Source organism: Procambarus clarkii, chromosome 22, assembly GCF_040958095.1.
Source record: "Procambarus clarkii isolate CNS0578487 chromosome 22, FALCON_Pclarkii_2.0, whole genome shotgun sequence".
NCBI classification, from domain to species: domain Eukaryota; kingdom Metazoa; phylum Arthropoda; class Malacostraca; order Decapoda; family Cambaridae; genus Procambarus; species Procambarus clarkii.
The window spans coordinates 26,006,963-26,030,391 of NC_091171.1; the positions used below are offsets into that span (position 1 = coordinate 26,006,963).

General features: G+C 42.3%; 1 protein-coding gene across 5 annotated transcripts in view; it reads right to left on the bottom strand.

Annotated features, from left to right (window-relative positions):
• The window catches only part of mio (GATOR complex protein mio), a 121,650-nt gene that overhangs the window by 93,324 nt on the left and 4,897 nt on the right, over positions 1–23,429 (bottom strand). For all 5 annotated transcript variants that reach the window (XM_045742464.2, XM_045742456.2, XM_069328759.1 and 2 more), the window contains exons 3-7: positions 18,218–18,421; positions 10,489–10,660; positions 5,639–5,769; positions 3,513–3,610; positions 1,740–1,831 (exon numbers count right to left, since the gene is read on the bottom strand). In XM_045742464.2, coding sequence (XP_045598420.1) covers positions 1,740–1,831; positions 3,513–3,610; positions 5,639–5,769; positions 10,489–10,660; positions 18,218–18,421 — 697 coding nt within the window. The remainder of the gene's footprint in view (positions 1–1,739; positions 1,832–3,512; positions 3,611–5,638; positions 5,770–10,488; positions 10,661–18,217; positions 18,422–23,429) is intronic.

A 23,429-nucleotide genomic window follows, 5' to 3' on the forward strand; every position in this document is an offset into this window, starting at 1 on the left:
ATGCTTCCAACCACACGGGGTTTTTATAGGCCATTGCTCCTCGTGCCTCTCTGAGGGAGGCCAGGTTTTGGCTCATGCTCCCCGGTAAGCAAAAACTTCATGCACATTGACTGATGCCAGAAAGCTAACACAGTATATCCATAACAGCCTGGATAGCTCCGGGGAGCCAATGGGGCTTCCTCCCAGAAAAAATATTTTGTCTCATAAAAGTCTTCATTTGTGTTCCTTGATCACAGGAAAAATAATAAAAAAATTGTAGGTGGCATATTTTGGCTGCAATACGGCGGGAAAGTCTGGCAAAAAATAGGCATTGAAACAGTAAGAGTCGGAGGAGGTCTGCTCCACCCAAGCTGTCATGCGGGAGTTGCCACAATGATATTATTACCTAATTCTCTATTATTACCTATGTCTCTAATTTTTTCTTATTTTTTTGCAGTAATATTATTCAATATTGTGTAATGTGATATATTTATATAATAAAATGTGTGAACCATCGCCTTATTCAAAATTAGGGTGTGCATATTAGTGTTTCAATAATTATGTTCATAAAACAATAAACAAATAGTTTGCTGTTATTACACTATATACACACAGGTTATATATAAGTATCTGCATGTTTTGTTCACCATAATGAACCACTAAGCTGGTATGGCGAGTCAAAAAGCAACGAGGAGTGGCCGCCACACCAGCCAGCTACTCGCTGCCACTCCCTCCCTCGACACTTCACTCGCCAACATTCCTCCTACCACCATACTGTTTTTACTTTTATTCACTACATACAGACATTATATATAAGTATCTACAAGTTTTGTTCACCATAACTGTACAACTAAGCTGGCATGGCGAGTTCAGGCAGTGAGAGAGATCACGACACACACAGTCAGCTGACGACTGCCTTCCTCACTGGTTCAAGGCCAGACGCACTAACATTTCTTCCCCAACAATACTGTTTGTGGTGTTATTACACTATATACACACATTATATATTAGTATCTACACATTTTATTCACCATAACTGTACAAATAAGCTGGAATAGTGTCCAAAGAGCATAGTGGCCACCCTCTACACAGCATGACAAGTCATTCAGATGATGCCACCTCTGTCACCCAAATGGCTCCTCCCAACATATTCCTTTTGCTGTTATTACACTAATACAGACGTTAAATATAAGTATCTACATTTGTGTTCACCATAGAGAACCACTGAGCTGGTATGGTGAATGCAGACAATAACAGGTGGCCACACAAGTCAGCAGACAATGCTATCGCCCTCCCTCAGCATTACTCCTCCCGCCATACAGCACAGCACTAAATATCACAACAATCCTGCTATTATCAGAATCCTGGTCATTTTTATCACAGTCAGGGGTCTTATGTAATATTATCATTGCTAAATAATGCCAGTTACATATATATTTTACCTTTTTAGGCGATGCTGAAGTCAGAAGCTGAACAGCGATGCTGTTAGCTCATGCTACGTGCACCAGTCTTGATTGCTCAGTCAGTATTGAGGCTCTCACACCCAGGAATGTTGCCCATGATTAAAAAACAAAAACATGGCATCTGTTTACAAGAGCCCTGAAGAAGCTGATGTGAACCCTGTGTAGCTGCGGGACTTTTAAATCTTGCATGGTACTCCAACACATCATTAGCTGTGGTGTGCAATTCCATGATAGTTACTCACCACAGCTATTGGTGTGTTACGCAGTTTAAGGGTAAAAACAGTAATTTAGATTTACCTTGAAGGACACCATGCCAATTTGGTAATGGGCTTGGTTGCATCAAGATACAGCACTGGCCGCTCTATGCTACGTAAATCCCAAATAGAAACCTGAAATTTTGAAAGAATTGTAGTTGATAGCTGTTAATATTTGGGTAATTTTACTCTTAAGTGTTATAAGGGTAAAATTTTAAAAAATCCAAGAAATAACTATAATCTTTGATACATAAACACCACAAAAAATAAATTTCAATTATATAATTAGTCTACAATGCATGCTATATCTTCATCTCTATAACAGCAGCTCTATATTCACTACATAAATTTCAACTCCTTTATAGTTGTCAATGATATGAAGAGTACAGTTCGTTCCCACAGCTACAACTGTATAGGGAGGTGTCTGTGGAAAAAAGTTTTGGGTCTGAATCATGTTGCACCGGGGTGTCAACTATGTGACTGGCCAACCCTTCCAGGTGCATAGCACCTGGAAGGGTTTTCTTTTTATAGAAGAAAAAGAGGTGATATGATCACCACTTACAAAATAATTGCAGGACTCTACCAAATTAACAGAGGAATTCCTGAAACTGGCAACCACAAGAACAAGAGGTCATTGATTCAAGTTAAGGAAATAAAAGTGCCAAAAAATATTAGATAGTTTTCTATTGCAAACAAAATGGTAGATGGTTGGAACAAGTTAAGTGAGAAAGTGGTGGAGGCCAAAAATGGCAGTAGTTTCAGTATTATATGACAGAGTATTGAGACACCATGAGCATAATTCTCATCCTGTAACTACACTTGGGTAATTACAAGAGCAGCAGAAAGTAAAGCCGGGGAAAAGGTAAAACGATGATGAGATAACTACCCCAAAACCACACAACCTTGATGTAGACCAGGAGAATTCACAAAGGAATGAGCAGCCAACACACTGTCAGACAACCAAAATCCCAAAGCTTGACCACATACTAACTGAGCTGAAATTATGGTTTGCTATCCAGGGACAATGTTTATGATACAATGGTACTCCAAACTGAAATAAGAATAACTACCTAATTATAATGCACAAAGAGAGCACAGCATTCTGCAACTATGGGTGTGCATGTTTAACTGAAAAATTACCACTCGCAAACCTGCCTGAATGCTCAGGGGCTTGCTCAAGGACAAAGCAGAGTCTTACTTTAGGGAACAACCAAATGTGATAGCTCAGAAAATCTCTCTTCCATTCTAACTTCTGCCATCACATGAAGTATTTGCAATCACAACACCTATCTTTACCCTTTCAGAATTGAATTCAAGATACACAAGTATTTTGAAGTCCAATATAAGGAGTTTTTTATTGCCTAAAACAACAATCCATTCATTAACAGGCACACTTATTTCTTATTCATATATTTTTCTTTCAATCCTGTTTATATAATCCCTACTTCAATTTACATTTCATTCTAAACTTTTGTTTTTTGTTTTTTAACCATGTCTTGCAGAAACCAGCACACCCTATGTTCATATGTTCTTTCATTAAAATTTGTTAACACTCCTAAATTTGTTTGTTTTTCATTTATTCCTCCACACATCCACCTAAATTTTCCTATGTTTTCTGCAACTTTGGCAACAGCATGTCCAAAATCCAAAGACAATTTTGCCCTTAATGGGGAGGAATTCAGGAAGATGAGTCTCCAGTCTAAATCACTTTCCACTCCTCCTTTCTACTTGGTGAACTTTGTATAATGTTGTGGAACTTGACATATTATTGAGGCATTAGGATTAGGTGTTGGTGATAGACAAAGAAGTAACTTGCCTGATTCTCAACAAATGAAGCCAAGCGATGTTCATTATGGATATCGGTACAAATTCCATACACAGCTTTGGTGTTTGCTGTTGCACATAATTTACCTTCTGAAAGAAAAGGCAACAAGCTTAAAACATCATCCTGACTCATTCTTTGAGGTAACAATGTTTATGATACTAAAATCAGTATCATAATCATGTAAACTGAAGACAGAAAATAATATTACAATAGCAGTTAAAGCAACATAGAATATAGATTAGATAAATTTAGCTTCAGAAGTCAGTTTTTCTATTCCTTGTGTAGGATTTTTTTTCTTACAACATTTTCCCATTGTTTGTTTGTAAGTTCCCTGTTTATTTTCTCCCAGTCTATCCTATTATTATTAAAATTGAATTGATTGAATAATCCTTCTCGCTTGTTGTTTCTCTTGGGCCTACTACCATTATTAATGTTAGTTTGCTCTTCATTGAGCTTGTGGTTCGAGTACGTAGTGTCTGCGACAGTAATGTCTCTGATTAGCTCATCATTGTTCGTCAATATCAGGTCCAGCATGCTTTCATTCCTAGCTGGTTCTGTAATCTGCTGACTGAGCGAGAATTTATCAAGAATCTCAGTAGTTTTCTGACCTGTGGTTGGTTATTTCCAGGTTGATTTCCTACTATAATGTTATTGTTTACTATTCTCCATTTTAAACTGGGTAGATTGAAGTCTCCATGGAAGATAATATCTGGTACTGGGTTTGCTAAGTTATCAAGGATATTCTCTATTTTGTGGATCTGTTCAGTGAATTCCTCAACTGTTGCATCTTTCAGTTTGTATATTAAAATAATAAGTAGATTCATATTTTCTACCTTGATTCTAAGTACCTCTACCACCTCATTGGATGAGTTCAGGAACTTTGTGCATGCCAGCTCCTCTTTAATATACAGACCTACTTCTCCACTTGACCTAATTACTCTGTCACATCTATATAGAATATAATTTGGGATGCAAATTTCACTATCCATGTGGTCTTTTGTGTGGGTTTCTGTAAATGCACCAAATATTGAGTTTGATTCTATTAGGAGGCCATTTATGAACTTAACTTTATTTCTTGATTTTGGTTTCAGGCCTTGTACGTTTGCAAATATGAATGATTTCCCATATTGTGTGTCACTTCTGGTGGGCTTTGGTAATTCTCCCCCCTCTCCACCCAGGTCCAGGGTGTGTTGTTTTGGTAGTGGTTCGTCCAGTTTTGGTAGTAGTACGGGTATTGTGTGGTGTAGTACCTGTGTACTTGTTGATAATTTGTATTCCAGTCTTGTGGGTATCTCCCTTCCCTTCTGTAATCCTGCAGTGGTTCCATCTGACTGTTCCTCTCTCTCTTATATGTTCTACTCTGTTTCTGCCTTCCTCTAAAAAATTTCCAGTAGTGTCATATTGATCTTCCCATCTATAATGCTGTGTACCTCTCACGTGGAATTCCGGACACTGAAGATTGTAACTTTTTTTCCCTAATTGAAAATTTACATAATTTAAGGTGGAAGTATCTGCACTCCGTTCCAAAACGGCATGTACTCCTCGCCAACATGTTCCTGCATTTTCGAGGATGCAGAAAAGTGCATTTTGCTCCTAATTTCCCATATTTACATATTCCTTATGCATAGAATTTGCAAATATTTTCAGTTTTTATTTTTTTCAGGGTATTTGTACCTGTGCCTGTCTTGTCTACCTCTTTATTGGAGCCATCTCCGTCTTTCGTCCCAATTCCTTCATTTATGCACTCTTTCTCACTGTTGCTCTCATTGTTTATATTACACCTGGCTCTGCAATATTGCTGTTGTTTTGTACCACAATATCCCTCTTCCTCCACACTACTGCTGCGGTTCTCTAAACTTCCTGTTCCCGAGTTTTGGTCGTTATCCAATGTTGTCTTTTCACAGTCCGCATATATCACTGGTAGCTTTTCTATGAATGATAATCTCTTTGATTCGGGAATGTTTTTCATCAGTTTAGTTATGTTTTCCCATATTAACCTGTCATCTAACTGCAAATACCCATATTATGTTTTCCCATATATTAACCTGTCATCTAGCTGCAAGTACCTTATAAAATATAACATTCAATTCAACAATAACTTTAAAACTTTCGGTTACCTCTTAAATCAAAAAGTTTGATATGTTTGTTGTTCATCCCTGTTATGAGCGTACGGCTGGCATGAAGGGAGAATGCAACACTGTGCGCCGTCTCAGCCAAACCAAATTCAACCACAGGTTTTATGACATCTCTGAAATATGCAAAAACAATTAAAGAAGTTTATGTTACATAAAAAGGGATTGAAAAATCAACCAGGACAAACTGTATACAAAGAGATATGATAACTAACCCAATGTACATCTTTTCTACAATAATCAGAACCTTTCAAATTGCTTCCTACTACTGGCTTGTTCACTGAGGTAGCAACAAGGAAGCTACTTACCTTTTAGGATAGCTAGAGCAAATAAATATGAGCAAAACTATGGTTTGAAGGATTTTTGCAGAGAGTAACCTAATGGCTAATACCAACTGATGGAAACAGAATACAGCCGTGTGCTTTGCGAGCCCCCTCAGGGCTGAGACCAATCTGTTAACCTGTTGTATTCATATAAGTGGAGTTTAAATGTAGGGGAAAAATTGACACGTTCATAGCATAAATTCGACAGCAATCCTCAGATGTTAGCACATTTGGTTCAACATGTGATGAGTCGGGTGCAGGTGGGGGAAATGCGAACTTTCTTGGAGGCCTTTGCAAAAGACTAACTGATATTTGTTTAATTCCCTTTACTCTTTTTTTAAAAAAACTTCATATACATATTGTACAGGATCATTATGTCCTTAGTTTTAAACTCACAGTTACTTATTTCCATAAATGTCAGAATGCCTTCAACATATTGCTGAACCTTTGCCATATTACATTTTTCCTTTAAAGCTTTTTCATCTTCTTCCTCGTCCCCTTCCTTGCCATCTCCATTGCACTCTACTGGCTTTTTTGCTGTAAATAAATCTATAATTTCATTGTCTGTCATGTTTTGACAGGTTGGGGCTTCTTCATCATAATCTATCTACTTATATGTCATTTTCTATTGTTTCAGTCACCAGTTCTGCTCTCAGTTCTGGGGACTTAATCTCCTCGACATAGGCTAGGAGTTCCTCTCTTAATCTTTTCTTCTTGTTAACTTTCTTGGGAGCAAATCCTTCAAAATCTGTCTCATCATCATCCTCATGCTTCTGTTTGTACCATTGCCACACTGCACTATCAACAATCCACACTTGTTTTACTTACTACATTTCTATTTTGTATTGCCTTATCACTTTCACTTTTAGAGAAATAGTAAAAAATGATAGATTTAGCCTCAAGAAGATCATAAACAGTACTATTGCTAATGCCATATCCAGTGGCATTAGCAAGTGGCCATATCTAGGCCTAAAGAACTCCATTCACACTGACAGATGCCAAAGTCTAATATTAGCAATATCAACCTGGAGAGCTCCGGGGAGCCGACGGGGCTCCGCCAGAAATGCATGAGAAAGCTTACGGAACGGAGCCGAAGTTACATCCACTCCGAGCACAAGCTGCAGCGTTTCCACCAGCATCGCACGATAAGAGGCAACAGCATTCGGCATAAGATGTCAGTCCTGAAACAGCCAAGAAAGGAAAGACAGGACAACATGAACATAAACAGAAGGCAGCCTACGAAAAGAAGGAAGTGGCAAAAGGAACACCAAGAGACTTCACACTGTCACTGAGAAGATGATCACAGGTGGGACACCATGAGAGAACCCACCTGATCACCACACAAGTGGTGATACACATGCGTTAAAAATACCAGACACGAAGAGCGGAAGAGTAGATTGAACTAGCATGGTACCTCACTGGGCCAATCAGCTGAAAGAGGAAGAGCTGCGGAAACACCCTGGGTTCGGACACTGAGCAAGCAGCAACTGAAACCAAGGCTTGGCCGGCCACCATGGGGCTAAAAGGAGAACCCTTTCCCAATAGGACTCCAGCTGAGCCAGAACCCAAAGCAATAGTTTACTGGGGGGAAGAGGTACAGGTACCCCCCACCTCAACCAGTCCTGCCAAAAAGCGTTGACTGTGACAACTTCGCAGTCAGGGAAGGGCGACACATACACTAGGAGATGCCACGACCATTCCGACGCAAAGAGGTCCACCTCCGGTAGCCTGAACGTCTGGCAAAGCCAACTGAAGGAGTTAGCATTGACCAGTCATTCCATGGACAAGAGTGTCCACGGAAAGGGGGTGTCCAACATCCTAACGAAAGTTGCACAACCCCCCAAACGTGAACGGGCAGGAGAGCCAAACCCGGCAAACTTAGCAGGTGAATCACCCGAAGCGACCAGCACCAAAGAGGCAAGGACCAAAGAGATCCCCCGAGGTTCAGGCAATGAACCACCGAGGCATAGTCTGAATGGAGCCGAATTGTAGAGCCTTGAGCTAACCAAATCCGCCACAGTGAAAGCCACACTGCTACAAATTACCGCACCGTGCTGTGGGCCAACGGAAGGACTGTGCGCAGCGCCCTTGGCTGGCTTGGTTAGCACTGGTCACAAGCGCCCAGCCGAGAGACGAGAGATGGCGCTAAACGATCCAGAACAGACCCCGAAGCCAAACCCGACTCAGTGGGGTAAACCCTGTAAGGCAAAGGTCAAATTCCCACTCAAGCAACCACCGAGTGACCCCAGGACCCGAGTGATCCAATGCAGCAGGAGGGAGAGACATGGATGCCTTCCGAGAGTCCCACACAAGGCCCAGCCAGGTCTGAACCTGGGATGTAACCAAATGGGACTTCCTCCAGTTCACCAGGAACTCGAACCCAGCGAGCAGGAAAAGAACCAAACCTTTGGCGAGCAGACATGCAGACTGGCTAGGAGCCCACACCAACCAGTTGTTGAGGTAGGCCAAAACCCGAACACCTAGCAGATGTAGATGGGATGGCCACCATGACCCAGGTAAGACACGTGAAAATGCAAGGTGCCAGATTCAGCCTGAAGAGAAGGCAACGAAAGCTGTAAGCTCGCCGCCCCACCACAAAACCTAACTAGTCCCTGAACCCCGGTTGAATAAGGACGTGCCAATACACATCCCGGAGGTCCAGAGATGCATCCCTCTCGTTTGTCATCTAGTTCCTCTTTTATCCATGTGTTGCTTGCTGGTGGGCTGTAGACATTTATGATTATCAGTTTGTCATCCTGATTCCAGACCTGCAATACCAATACTTCAAATTCTCAAGGGTTTTTTATTATTATATCTCTTACCTTCAGGTGTTCTTTCACCAGCACAGTCACTCCTCTGCAGTCCTAGTTTTCCTGTCATGTCTCCAAGCTGAGACGTGTCGTGTAATGTGTGTGTGTGCTGTTTGTATTATTGATGAAGAATTTTTTCTAAGTAGGAAATGATAGAGAAGCTTTAAAGACACTGAAAAAATCTATACAGTACACTTAAATACGAGGAATTAATTTATATGAAAAGAGATTCAATACTCAGAAAATCTGTAATGACATGAAACTCAATAGTAGTAGATGCATTACGAGCATGTAATTACCCAAGTGTAATTACCTAAGTGTAGTTATAGGATGAAAGCTACACTCATGGTGTCCCGTCTTCCCAGCACTCTGTCATATAATGCTTTGAAATTACCAATGGTTTTGGCCTCCACCACCTTCTCACCTAACTTGTTCCAACCATCTACCACTCTTTTTGCGAAAGTGAATTTTCTTATATTTCTTCGGCAGCTTTGTTTACTTAGTTTAAATCTATGACCTCTTGTTCTTGAAGTTCCAGGTCTCAGGAATTCTTCCCTTTTTTTTTTATTCCCGTTACTATTTTGTAGATAGTGATCATATCGCCTCTTTTCTTTTATTTTCTAGTTTTGGCATTTTTAATGACATTTTTAATTAATAATGGGAGCCGGTCGGCCGAGAGGACAGCACGCTGGACTTGTGATCTTGTGGTCCTGGGTTCGATCCCAGGCGCCGGCGAGAAACAATGGGCAGAGTTTCTTTCACCCTATGCCCCTGTTACCTAGCAGTAAAATAGGTACCTGGGTGTTAGTCAGCTGTCACGGGCTGCTTCCTGGGGGTGGAGGCCTGGTCGAGGACCGGGCCGCGGGGACACTCAAAAAGCCCCGAAATCATCTCAAGATCTCAAGATAACCTCTCCTTGTAGCTCTTGTCCTTCAGTTCTGGGAGCCATTTAGTTGCATGTCTTTGAAGCCATGTGACAGGGCTTCCTTGCTTACAAAGTTGTAGAACACTGGAACAAATTGGCCTCTGGTGTAGATTCAAACTCAATACAAGCCTTCAAGAAACCACTTAATAGGAACTGTAGACTATCAAAGAAAACAAAACTCCTATTTTAATATTCAGAAGACATGATGCTAGCTACTGCACCATGTTTTGGCAGAAATAACAAGAGTAGCAGTTGTAGTATTGTATTTACTGATAGCAGCAGCAGCAGTGACTGAAGTTGTACCATTAACAAGACAGGCTTGACTTTTGTGTCAAATTTCCATGCTATTTTTCCAGTGAGCAGAATATGATGACCAAAGTAGAGGTCATCTACTTTTACCATCTATTAAATCTGCTTTCTTATCCTCATCTTGATTCAAATAAACTGAAAATAGAAAAACAGTCTTCCACCTACCCAAGAGGTCTTATGTTAAGCTGAATGTTATTCCCATGTGCAGAATAACTACGCACTCTGGAAAAGAACTGTTAAGCAATAAAACTTAACGAGAGTTGTTGTTTTGCCAGAATGCCGCAACTTATCCAAAAAAAAAAAAACTGCACTGACAACCCCAGTTCTTCTTGTATATGAATAAATGTTGTCTATACAGCCTTACAATTTGTTCTCAAGGCTACACACACAGTAGAGTACCAACATTTTAGATACATTTTGTAACAAAAAACTTTAGCATGCATTTTAGTACAGTAATATTATACTAACCCAGTACTAGAGTTTCTTTGATCAAATGCATACGCAGGTGGCTGATTTATGCGAGTGACATCACAAACTATAACTGAATGATCAGTGCGAACTTTATCTAGGCCAGCAGAGAGCAGCTGTGGCTCTTGTCCACTCCATGCCAGAGAGTTGACAGGGCGAGAATGCTTGGGAACTGTGAGGAGAAAAAATTACTCATGAGAATTTACAACTATTAGGGAAAATAGATAACTTTTATCAAGCTTACAGTATGAAACAAATAATTACTAAAGAGAACGAGAACATCTTATAAAATCCTCAGCAACACACATTCCAAAGAATCAAATGAATGCAAATTGGTTAAGCAAAATCTTTGGAATATATATGCTTGAAATAATAATTAATCCCCTCATCTTCATGCTTTGAGTGAATAAGGAAAAACAGTTTTTGAGCATAACATACTAATACTCCCTTCAATGATCACAATGTCCTGAATATTTTGACTGTTTTCAAGACAGTCGAGTACATCAGGAATCTTTTCAATCATCTCTGCCTGGCCAGCTTATTTTCTGGAGTTATGCCGGCACTGGAGAAAAACTCAATCTAGCCCAGAGAGATTAAAAAATGTTTATTCATAATAAAAATTCAAATCTCTCCACAAACAATTTGACATCAGTGACTGCCATGTAGCATTAAAATCAAGCAACTAGTTTCCCACCTACCAGTGTTCCCCAAACATCACCAGATGGCAGTACTCTAGCCATCACCAAGCTCTCAGCCTGAAGCTATATCTTATTCCGACTAACAAATAAAAAAACTCTATCAATAGGATAATTGGGGATACATAAGGAAAATAATGGAAGTATTTAGGTGTCTTATCCAAAAAGTAACTTTTGTTATTTGCTCAAAGTATGATTTCTGTGCTTTGGATACTTTCTAAGGCAAGCTGTATGTGGAAGCAACCAAGAAAACTACAAATAACAAGAATGGGGAAAAAATGATCTGAGTGGCAGATTAGAGTTTCTAAAGATGCTGGGCAGGTTAATGGAAACCTCAAAGAGCCATCACAGGCTACTCTGACTACAGGTAATAGAGCCGAAATTCTGATTGAACAGCTGAGAATTCTTGGGGAAGTATTAGGTGTCAAATTACGAATTTGACTGCAGAAGCCTCTATTCTGATTGTTGCAACAGAATCTCGGCAAAAATAATATCGAGAATGGCAAACTTTTGAAGACCATACTCCTCAGGATGCACCTGCAGCTGGATCAGTCATCACTTTTAGAAGTAGCCTGATGGAGCAAGTTAGCAAAAAACAAGCCTGACCCCAGGCTGGGATGGGGGTGTATATTTTTAAAACTGACTACAACAAAATAGGACTCCACCTGAAGGAAATGGTAAAATTTTTGTCCAAGATATTTGTATTAGACTGGAGATGAACAAATAAGTCTTCCTGGCAGGAAGATGGCAGGCCTGAAGATTATCATAAAGCAAACTAACCTGGTTGTCCATATTGAAAGCATGCAAGGACAAACACTTAACAGTGAGGTTATCTTGAGGTTATCTTGAGATGATTTCGGGGCTTTAGTGTCTCCGCGGCCTGGTCCTCGACCAGGCCACCACCCCCAGGAAGCAGCCCGTGACAGCTGACTAACACCCAGGTACCTATTTTACTGCTAGGTAACAGGGGCATAGGGTGAAAGAAACCCTGCCCATTGTTTCTCACCGGCGCCCGGGATCGAACCCGGGACCACAGGATCACAAGTCCAGTGTGCTGTCTGCTCGGCCGACCGGCTCCCTTATATAGGCCTACAAATGTAGGAAATACCTGAAACCTGTTGACATAATTAGTCCAACTCTGGGAGATGAAATTCTTCAGGAATCGGGAAAAGAGAAAGATCTGGGGAGTTGATATCACACCAGACGTTGACAAACTACAAGCAGATATCAACAAAGTTTTCGATTGGGCAGCAGAAAATAACATGATGTTTAACAGTGATAAATTCCAGGTACAGTACTCAGGTATGGCAAAAATGAGGATCTGAAACATAATACAGGGTACAAAACACAATCAAATCTGCCCATAGTAGGAAAACACATTATGTCAAGGATTTGGAATAATGATGTCCAACGACTTGACGTTTAGGAAGCATAACTTTCTGCCCGAAACGCTGCGCGTACTAGTGGCTTTACAAGACTGTAATTACCATATTATATATCCTCACATTCCCAATGCACCTTCTTGTATATGCATAAATAAATAAATAACTAAGCAAATATTGCAGCAGCCAGAAAAATGTAGGATGGATTACAAAAACTTTCAAATCCAGGGATCCCATCATAATGGTTGGACTCTGACGAATTTTGGTCCTAAAGAGGATTCTGTTAATTTTTGCTCTTAAAGTGGTCTCTGTTAAATTTTTGGCTTAAACTGGTCTCTGACTAATTTTCGGTCTTAAATGAACTCTGACTATTTTCGGATTTCTACTGGACTCTGAATAATTTAGATCTTTTACTGGACTCTGACAATATTTGGGTCTAAAATAATGTCTCATTTTGGTCTTATATGGTCTTTGAGATTATTTGGTCTAAAATGATCTGTCATATTTGGGTCTAAAATAATCTCTGTCAAATTTTGGTAAATTTCGGTCTTCAAATGGGCTCTGTCATATTTTTGGTCTTAAATGAACTCTGAAGAAAATCAGTCTGAAAATGGTGTCTGAATAATTTTCGGTCTTTTACAGGTGAAATAGCTGTAAATGGATATAAAAACTAAAAGTCATGGCTAAGATGTCTGTTTTCCTTAACAAAACATTTAAGACAATATTTTCTGAAAATGGTCTTTTTACAAATTTCAGTCATAAACTTGTAAATAAACTTCTATGATAATATGCACTCTGAAATATTTTCCTAAAACTGAACTCTGAAAAATTTTGAATTTTCCCCATAAGAACTCTTAACAAACTTCTAAGATCTCCGAAATTATTTTTCTCATAAGAACTCTTAACAAACTTTTATGATCGCTTTATTTGAAAATGGTCTTTGAAAAATTTTGGTCTTTAACTCTGAAAAAATTATCTGGAAAACTGATGCTCTAAACGAGAATGGAAAAATTATCAGAAAACTTGAAGCGCTAAACGGGAATTTCAAAATTTATAAGGAAACCCGACGCTCTAAACGGGAATGGAAAAATTATCAGGAAACCCAACAGTCCACACATGATTTTTAAATTAACTGTTAAACCCACAGTCCAGCGATGATTTTTTTTTTCAAAACAAAAAATCATCGCTGGACTGTATCCCCGAAACCATAATCGCAGCCGAAGACCCCCTTATTCAATGCCCCCACATTCTATGAAAGCCAATCCGAAGACAGCTCCAGACAACTGAAAAAGTGCAGATGAACCAGACCAACATCACGAGGAAGCGCAGGAGCGAAGAAGCACTCGTTAAGAAACTTGAGAAGCCCCTAAGAACACTTACAACACAGAAGAAACCTCCCGCCATTCTAGCGTGCGGGTCCGACAAAAACTGCACCAAGCCCCCAGCAAGAAAAAAGGGCAGTCTGCCAGCCAGGAAGACTCTGGAGCCTCATAAATCATCCAATATGGGTAAGTAGAGCCGAACTCAAAAAGAGGCCAGATTCATCACCAAAGCAAAAACTGTGTCTCGCAGGAGGTACGCACCAAGGGCCTCCCTAACCTCCCCAGCGGAAATCCGAGGACACCTCTGGAAAGACGAATCTAGGGAATCCAAAGGTACCAAGAAATAAACCCTGGGGATGGGGGGAGCCACACAAGCAGGGTCAAAAGGACCCCCAACAGCCAACAGTGGCCTCGGGAACCCCCAACAGTGGCCCTGGAAACTCCCAACAGTGGCCACTGGAACCCCAAACAGTGGCCCCGGGAACCCCCAACAGTGGCCCCGGGAACCCCCAACAGTGGCCCTGGGGAACCCCCCCAACAGTGGCCCTGGGGAACCCCCCCAACAGTGGCCCTGGGGAACCCCCAACAGTGGCCCTGGGAAACCCCCCAACAGTGGCCCTGGGAAACCCCCCAACAGTGGCCCTGGGGCAGAACCCTCTTCCATGCCCACCACCCCTGAAGAAAATGCAGAGTCCAGGGAAAAAAGGCTTCCAAGAAAGAAAGCGGCTGGGATGAACCGGAAGCCTTGGCGGGAAGATTGGGCTCAATCACCTCCATGCCCGAATCGGAAGGGGTAGCCCCTGAAGCAACCCCCAAGCCTCATCCAAATCTAAACCTTGCCCTTACTCTGCAACCCTCAGACGTTTTGGAGCCGGAAGCAGGGGGGCAAGGAGCAGAGCGAACCATGCCCACCTGGGAGGGGAAAGTGGGAGTGCAAATGGAACCAGAGTCCAATGTGTTGCAAAATGTGTTTGCAACACATTTTCGTGTTGCTAAATGTGACCCAGGTGAGCCGAGGTTGTATTTCTTGTTTAAGATCTGGTGTGGCCATTTCCAGTAAGAACCCCTGCAAGGTGTATGTATTTATAACACGTGTCAGTTTTTATGTGCTTGCAAAAAATTTCCCGTCCATCACTTTGAGCTCCAAATTCAACCTTGCATACTGCACTGGCTCACCTAGGTCACATTTAGCAACACAAAAATGTGAGGAATAATGCATATGCAAAATAATTAGCATACTTACTCAACAGTCACCACACACTTATACGCAAGCTGCTTCTTAGCTGTCGCTGAATGGGGAGGTCGTCTCTACCAGGATGCATCTGGAGTTATCACATTTAGCTGTTGAGGGTGATGGTACTCAGGAGCTCAAGAGAGCGCACATTCTGCACAATGTCCGCTTCACAGAGAATGACCAGAGGGAGCTCAAAGCAAGATGAGGCAGCAGCTATTGCTTGAAGGCTTGAAGTGTTCATATTAACAATGTTAAGGTTGGGTTTCCTGGCGAGCTGGGAAAGGGACAGATCCCTGGTCAGCAGACATGCAGACTGCCTGGGAGCCCACACCAGCATTCATTGAGGTAGGCCAACACCCGAACACCCAGCAAACAAAGACGAGCCAACACGACTCAAACCAAACGCGTGAAAATGCTAGGAGCCAGATTCGGCCCGAACGAGAGAACCCAAAAGCAGAAAACCCTTGACAAACCCTAACCAATCGCTGAACCTTGGATTGATATTGACATACCAGTATGCATCTGGGAGGTCCAGGGGGATCATTCATGCCTCCAGTTCGAGAGTAAGATTTACCTAGGACAATGTGGTCATTCGAAAGGAGGGGCAAGGAATGAACCAGTTCAACCCGGCCAGGTTGAGGATGAACCGAACTTCTGGAGAATCCCATTTCGGGATCGTAAACAGATGGGGAAACCCATCGAAGAGATGCAGTCATTTTGACCATGCCCGTAACAACACAATCTGAGATGATCCGACAAAGGCAAGAGGCGGAGACTTGCCCTGAAAGGCCCGAGCATCCCCCCAGGGGAGTGGGACTTGCCAAACAGGGTCAGAGCAAAGAAGTGAATGTGGGAAGTGCATGCGACTCGGCATCAAAGGAAGGCCTACCGCAACCCACAACAGGCAATGCCCTAGCCCAACCAAGCCACAGTAGGAGTCGAGAATGACCCCCACGAGCACACAAGTCTGAAATAGGCCGACAAGCAGTGGCCACAGAAGACAGCACTGGAAAACCATGTCCTCTGGAAACAAGAGCAAGGAAAAGGAAGAAGCAGAGATGAGAGACAGAGCTCGCATGGAGTTCAAGGACCAGGCAAGCACAGCCTGCCAACACACAAGACAAGAGGCAAAAAATGTGGATCATCCGCCTCCCCAGATGATTGGAGCATACAGCTTGAGAAGGGCTGCTTCTACATCAGCAGCAGAGCCCAGGACCCCCACAACAGGAACAGCGCCAAGCACTGCAACGTCCTCCATGAGTCATCACAATGAAGCTCCTAAAGACTAAAGAAGGGCACGGTGGATCGCAAGTGCGAGTGGGCATGGAGGTCATCTGGTCCAAGGAAGCCGACAACTGGGGAACTCTAGCTTGCAGCTGCACATGATCAACATTACATGAGAGAGTGGGAGCAAAGAGGCAGGCATTGAGATGCTCCAAAGAGCCCCCAGGAAATCCTGAAATACAGGATATGCCTCCCACCACTCAATCATACGGGAACAACAGAAACCGAGCCATGCCCCAAGGGTAAACAAAGGACAGTTTGCCAACCAGGACAACTCCTGAACCTCATAATGCATCCAATAAGAGGAAGAAGAACCGAGTTGAAAAGAGGCCGGGTCCATCACCGAGGTATAAGCCGGGTTGCAAAGGAGGTACGCACAAAGGCCCTCCCTAGCCTCCGCTGGGAAAACTCTAGAAATAGGAAACCTCAAGAAGGATGAAATCGAAAACCCAAAGGTACCCAGAAATAAACCGTGGGGGAGGAGCTGCACCCAAATTTAACTCATACAGTGAGGGGGGGTTAAGAAAAAACCCCACTCCCTTGCAACAAAAGGCCCTCCACAGAAGGCATCAGAGCCCACAAAGGGTTGAATGGGACCCAAGGGCCATACTCCAACTCCCCCTCCCTTCCCAAGACCCGGGAGCTATAGGAGAGGGGCCTAGAGCCAAGCTATCGTCCATGCCCACCGCATGAGCAAGAAAGGTGAAATCCAAGGGAGAAGCCTCAGAAAAGGGGGCCAGCTGGAAAGACCCAGAAACCTCAGCGGGAACACTAAGCTCAACTGCTGGCTCACGCTGCACAAACGTGCGCAGGAAAAGCCAAAAATGCAAAATGACACTTGGCTGATGACAGGAGATTGGAGCCAGAGTGAACTGAGCAGGCAACTAGGCACAAATACACCAGTATAAGAACTGATGATGGAGCAGCCAGCTGACCAGGTCAGCCTCCCTCCTTCCCCCAGATGAGGGAAGGGAGGTGGAGCAAACCAGCTCTTGCTAGCTTTATGAATTTTAAATCATTTGTTTACATTAAGGGGGAGTTCTTTTGGTTGTAATCTGGCTTTCTAACCAAGCAGTGGTTTGTTTTGTTTCACCAACTTTCTGGGTGCCTTCCCTTGGTGGTGGCTGAAATGAATAAATTTACACAAAAAAATTTCATGAAGCTACTGCTCTCTATGCTTCTCTGAGGGGGGCAGGTTCTGGCACGTGGTCTCTGGTAAGCCAATAAGAACTCCACGGCTGATGGCACCTTGAAGTCTGGCACTATATTAGTAAAGTAGCTCAGGGAGCCACAAGGGCTCCCTGAGCCCTTAGAAAGAGCCAGACAGGAAAGTGAATGAGTGCTGATCTCCAGAAAACCTAAGTTTTCTGGGAGTTAAACAGCTCCTATGGGCTGCTTCCTGGGAGTGTGTAACAAACAGGAGGCCTGGTCGAGGACCGGGCCTCGGGGACGCTAAGCCCCAAAATCATCTCAAGATAACCTCAAGAAGATAATAAAAATTGGCTAAATGAAGAATAATGATGTGAATGCAGTGGAGAACAATGTATAGACTTGACTGACAGGAAAGTAGGATATTGTACTGATGATGATTTGTTTATAGAAAATCAATTACTAAATTGAGGATGACAATGTAATAGGGAGTATAGGAAAGATGGGCATAAACAAGGTGGAAGAAGAGAAAGATTATGTGAGTGAATGGGATGTTGTATGAAAAACATACTGAGCTGTTTAGATGGAATGCTTTCAGGAAACTGACCACCATTATCATGTGAATGAATGGGTCAGAGTCCAGAGAATAGAATGAACACTTACCGAATTCTCGCCCTTTTATTCCAAGAGAGTCGGGAACCTTGCTGAAAGTTGTAAGTGCAACTTTTCCATTTGCCTGACCCACTGCTAAAAGCTGGTTTGTTGGGTCACTTTCAAGCCCAGGGCACCAAGCCACACACTTGATATACTGGAGATCATTATTTGTTGATAAAAGAGATGCGGCAGTTTTTGGACCCAATCGCAAACCTGGCCAAAATAAAATGTGTTGTTATAATAATTAGATACTATCCACATTAGACATTCAGTGCCTATATTACACATCTTTCTTTTTTCATATAGTGTTCTTGCTTATACACTAACAATATGAAAACAAACCAAGTGAAAATAATATACAGTTATGTCCTTAGGAGCTAGCAGTAAGGCCTTGTAACATCCTACACACACACAGCTGGTCATCATGATTAACCCTTAAGTTGCACTACACATCATATGATGGGTTGAGTGACTTGCTATAAATTGCCCATCCCATCATATGATGTATTGGAGTACTACGCAAGATTTAAATGGCCCACGGATACACAGGGTTCACCTCACCTTCATCAGAGCTCTTGTAAACAGACACCATTTTTTTTTTTAAATCATGGGCCAAATTCCCGGGTGTGAGGGGCCTCAGTATTGAGTGAGCCACCAAGCCTGATGCATGCAGCATGAGCTCACAGCACTGCTGTTCAGCTTGTGACCACAGCATCGCCTAAAAATGCCATAATATATATGTTCATGCTATTATTTAGCGATGATATTATTACAGAAGACCCCTGACTGTGATAAAAATTACCAGGATTCTGATAATAGGAGGATTGTTGTGATAATTAGCGCTGTAATGGGAGTAGTAATCTTGGTGGGGAGGGAGGTAGCATTGTCTGCTGACTCTGTGTTACCACCTTTTACTGTCTGGACTCACTATACCAGCTTAGTTGTTCACTATGGTAAACAAAACATGCAGATACCTATATATAACGACTGTATATAAAAGCAAAAACAGTATGGGGAGAAGAGAATGGTGGTGAGGGAGGGAGTGGCAGCCAGTGGCGGGCTGCCACTGGCTGCCATTGCCACTGCCACTCAGCATACCAACTTAGTGGTTTGTTATGGTGAACACGAATGTAGATACTTATATACACGTGTAGATACTTATATACACGTGTAGATACTTATATACACGTGTATATACAGTGTAATAACAGCAAAAGGAGTGTGGGGGAGAAGCCATTTTGGTGATGGGTGTGGCAACATCTTCATGATTTGTCATGTTGGCAGGGGTGGCCACTATGCTCTTTGGGCATTATACCGGCTTAGTTGAACAGTTATGGTGAACAAAACACGTAGATACTTATATATAATGTCTGTATATAGGGTAATAATACCACAAACAGTATTGTTGGAGGTGAAATTTTAGTGCGTCTGACCATGAATGTGTGAGGGAAGCAGTCGCCAGCTGACTGTGTAGCGACGTCTCTTAACCTGGTTGATACCTGGTTGATGGGGTTCTGGGAGTTCTTCTACTCCCCAAGCCCGGCCCGAGGCCAGGCTCGACTTGTGAGAGTTTGGTCCACCAGGCTGTTGCTTGGAGCGGCCCGCAAGCCCACATACCCACCGCAGCCCGGTTGGTCCGGCACTCCTTGGAGGAATAAATCTAGTTTCCTCTTGAAAATGTCCACGGTTGTTCCGGCAATATTTCTTATGCTTGCTGGGAGGACGTTGAACAACAGCGGACCTCTGATGTTTATACAGTGTTCTCTGATTGTGCCTATGGCACCTCTGCTCTTCATTGGTTCTATTCTACATTTTCTTCCATGTCGTTCACTCCAGTACGTTGTTATTTTACTGTGTAGATTTGGTACTTGGCCCTCCAGTATCTTCCAGGTGTATATTATTTGATATCTCTCTCGTCTTCTTTCTAGTGAGTACATTTGGAGGGCTTTGAGACGATCCCAATAATTTAGGTGCTTTATTGCGTCTATGCGTGCCGTATATGGGAGTTGAGGGAGGGAGGAAGTAGCAGCCAGTGGCGGGCTGCCACTGGCTGCCACTGGCTGCCACTGGCTGCCACTGCCACTGCCACTCAGCATGCCAATTTAGTGGTTCGTTATGGTGAACACGAATGTAGATACTTATATATAACGTCTGTATATAGTGAATAAAAGCAAAACCAGTATGGTGGGAGGAGAATGTGGGCGAGTGAGGTGTTGAGGGAGTGAGTGGCAGCGAGTGGCTGGCTGGTGTATGGCGGTCACTCCTTGTTGCTTTTTGACTCATAATACCAACTTAGTGGTTCGTTATGGGAACAAAACGTGCAGATACTTATATATAACCTGTGTATATAGTGCAATAACTGACAAAGAAATTGTTCACTGTTTGATGAACATAATAATTGAATCAACAATATGCACACCATATTCTTGAGTACAGCAATGATTCACTCATTTTATTTTATAAATATATCACACTACACACTATTGAATAATATTACAGCAAAAAACTACGAAAAAATCAATCAGAGACATTGAAATAATTAGGTAATTATATCTTTGTGGCCACTCCTGCCTGACAGCTGGGAGCAACAGACCGTCTGGGACGCACGCTGAGTCAGCGCCTGTTTTTTGCCAGACTTCCCCGCCCTATAGCGGGCAATATATACCACTTACGATTTTTTTGTATTATTTTTTCCCATGATCAGAGAACACAAATTAACAGGTTTAGGAGAATTTTTTTTTTTTTTTTTGGTATGCGCCTGTGGCATCCTGCCAGAGCTTCAAATTGTTTTGCCCCCTTAACCACTGTACTGTGCTCATCGTGATATCATGGGGAATGAGGGGTGCACCACACTACATATTATGTTTGTATGTCATAAGATTCAATACGCCCACACAGGTGCATAAGGCTCACATCCTGTTCCCGAGGACTCCAGTAAACAGATGCCATCTTGAAACAAAAATTCTTCATCGAGCCTGGCAGTAAGAACCTTAGTAATATCAGAGGAACCAAGGCACATGCAGCTGCAGCTCATAGCACAGTTGCGCAAGTCGGGGGCCACAGCACCATTTAATAATGATGAATAAAATAAGTAACTGGAATTATTTTATATTGATAGTGTCATAGATGATCATGACTAAAAAAATTATATACAAAGTTCAGATATCAGTGAACACCATGCTAATTATGATGTTTACAATAGAAGGCAGCTATTCACAGCAAACAGCCGAATTTTGTGAATTAGCGCATCATGCAAATTGACCATGTTCCTTAGAAAATAATCTTGTGGAAAATTATTTAAATTTATGATTCAGTGACAGGAATCTGATAATAATATCAGGGTTCAAAGTGATAATAGTAATGTGCATGGCGTATGTATGGGTATTTTGTTCTGTCAGATGAGATCGGCTGCCCGAGTCAGCTGGTCATAGCGTACAGCTCTATACTGTACTGTGATAAGATTTGATCACCACACACACCAGAATTACTTGGTAATTCATTACAACTTATACAAATATAGACAGATGTATATAATATATGTATATAGTGTAATAACAGCAAAAACACTGTTTGAATGATCTAAAAATATAATGTGTGTCACTAGATATGAGCACCATATTTTTTAGCACATCGATGTTCCACACACTTAACTATATAAATTACACACCACTGAAAAATTTTACTGCAATAAACTAGATATAAAATCATTCACAGACATTGAAATAATTACGTTATGCAAAAATGTATTTGGGACAACCCCAGCCACACTCGGCTGTTGGGTACTAGGCTAATCTTGGAACCTTGTTGTGTATATAAACTCTCAACACATGATGTTTGTGGTTCATTATTGTTACGGACCCGAGTCCAGCGTCGTAGCACGGAGCAGTGACGACAACGCCATCAGTGAGTCAGCTCCCGAAAACCCCTCCAAATGGACGACGCCATCTAGTGAGGATGGGATATACCGGCCACAGGTGCTGAATTCCCGTCTTAATCAGCTCGTAACATAGCCGCCGCTGACCTCTGGTGAGGTGGCGCTTAGACAGCAACGCCATCTATGGAGTGGATAGGTGGACGTTTGTGTCTAAGCCTGTAAGTGAGGTGCCCTAGAGCGTCCCTAGTACTAATGACGTGTCTGATTACAGAGTCGACCTGGGACTGCTGTATTGGACGATGGATCAGTCTACCCAAGGCAGCCAAGGTCTCTCCACGAGTTTGCTCTGAAGAAGCTGTGAGTCACCCCCGGACGGATACTGTTGAGAGTGTTAGCCTGCCTGTGACGTGACAGTATCAGGAATCGCCTTATCCGGGGCTGGCTGGTGGAAGAGACTAGCCACTGTGGTGTTTAGAGAGGAGGGTGATCAGCGGGATCACACGAGGCTCCTGCCTAGGGCTCGCAACCCTAGTATCGGTCGAGGAGTGGCCTACACAGCGGAGCTGATCGGAACCTGCCAGCTACAGGCTGGATTGTGGTTGAAGGCCTCCACGATGGAGCACCCAGTGGGACTGTGATTTGGCTGGCCTGTGGCCAGGGTGGATTCGCCGAGAGAATCAAAGAGGATTCATCATGGGCCGAAGAAGAGAACCAGGGCTACTCATCGTGAACACCGTGGAGCATCCTGTGTCTTCAGAGGAAGACAACTCTGTACATTAAAGTGTGTTTATAACCCCGTGTGACTGTTTATATATTTATTTATGGTGGTGGTTAATATATATATAAATCAGAGCATTTGTATCCCTCCCCCTTTAATTTAACTTGCGTTACGGAGCACATCCCTTGAAAGCCTCTACTAGCTTGGGGCCGGATTCCCAAATTCTAATAACACCAGAAAAGAACCCAGTTACGCCCCAGTAGGGCCGTAACAATTATGGTGCACAAAAAATATAGATTGTTATATATAATGTGCGAGTACACAATGTAATAACAGCAAAAACATTGATTTATCGAAGAAAATAATGGTACGTATGTCTAAAATAATGGTAGATATAACATTTTAGATAAAATAATTATCTAACATAATGGTAGATATGAGCACCATAATTTTGAGCATAACAATGTTCCACACATTTTATTATATAAATTTCTCAAATTACACACTTTTAAATACTGTAATACTACAGAAAAAACAATGAGACACAATTGTAGTAATGAAAAATTTAATTTGCTGCAACTGCCGCCCCACGAGGTCACTGGGTGTCTCCGAGCGCTTACTCACTCAAC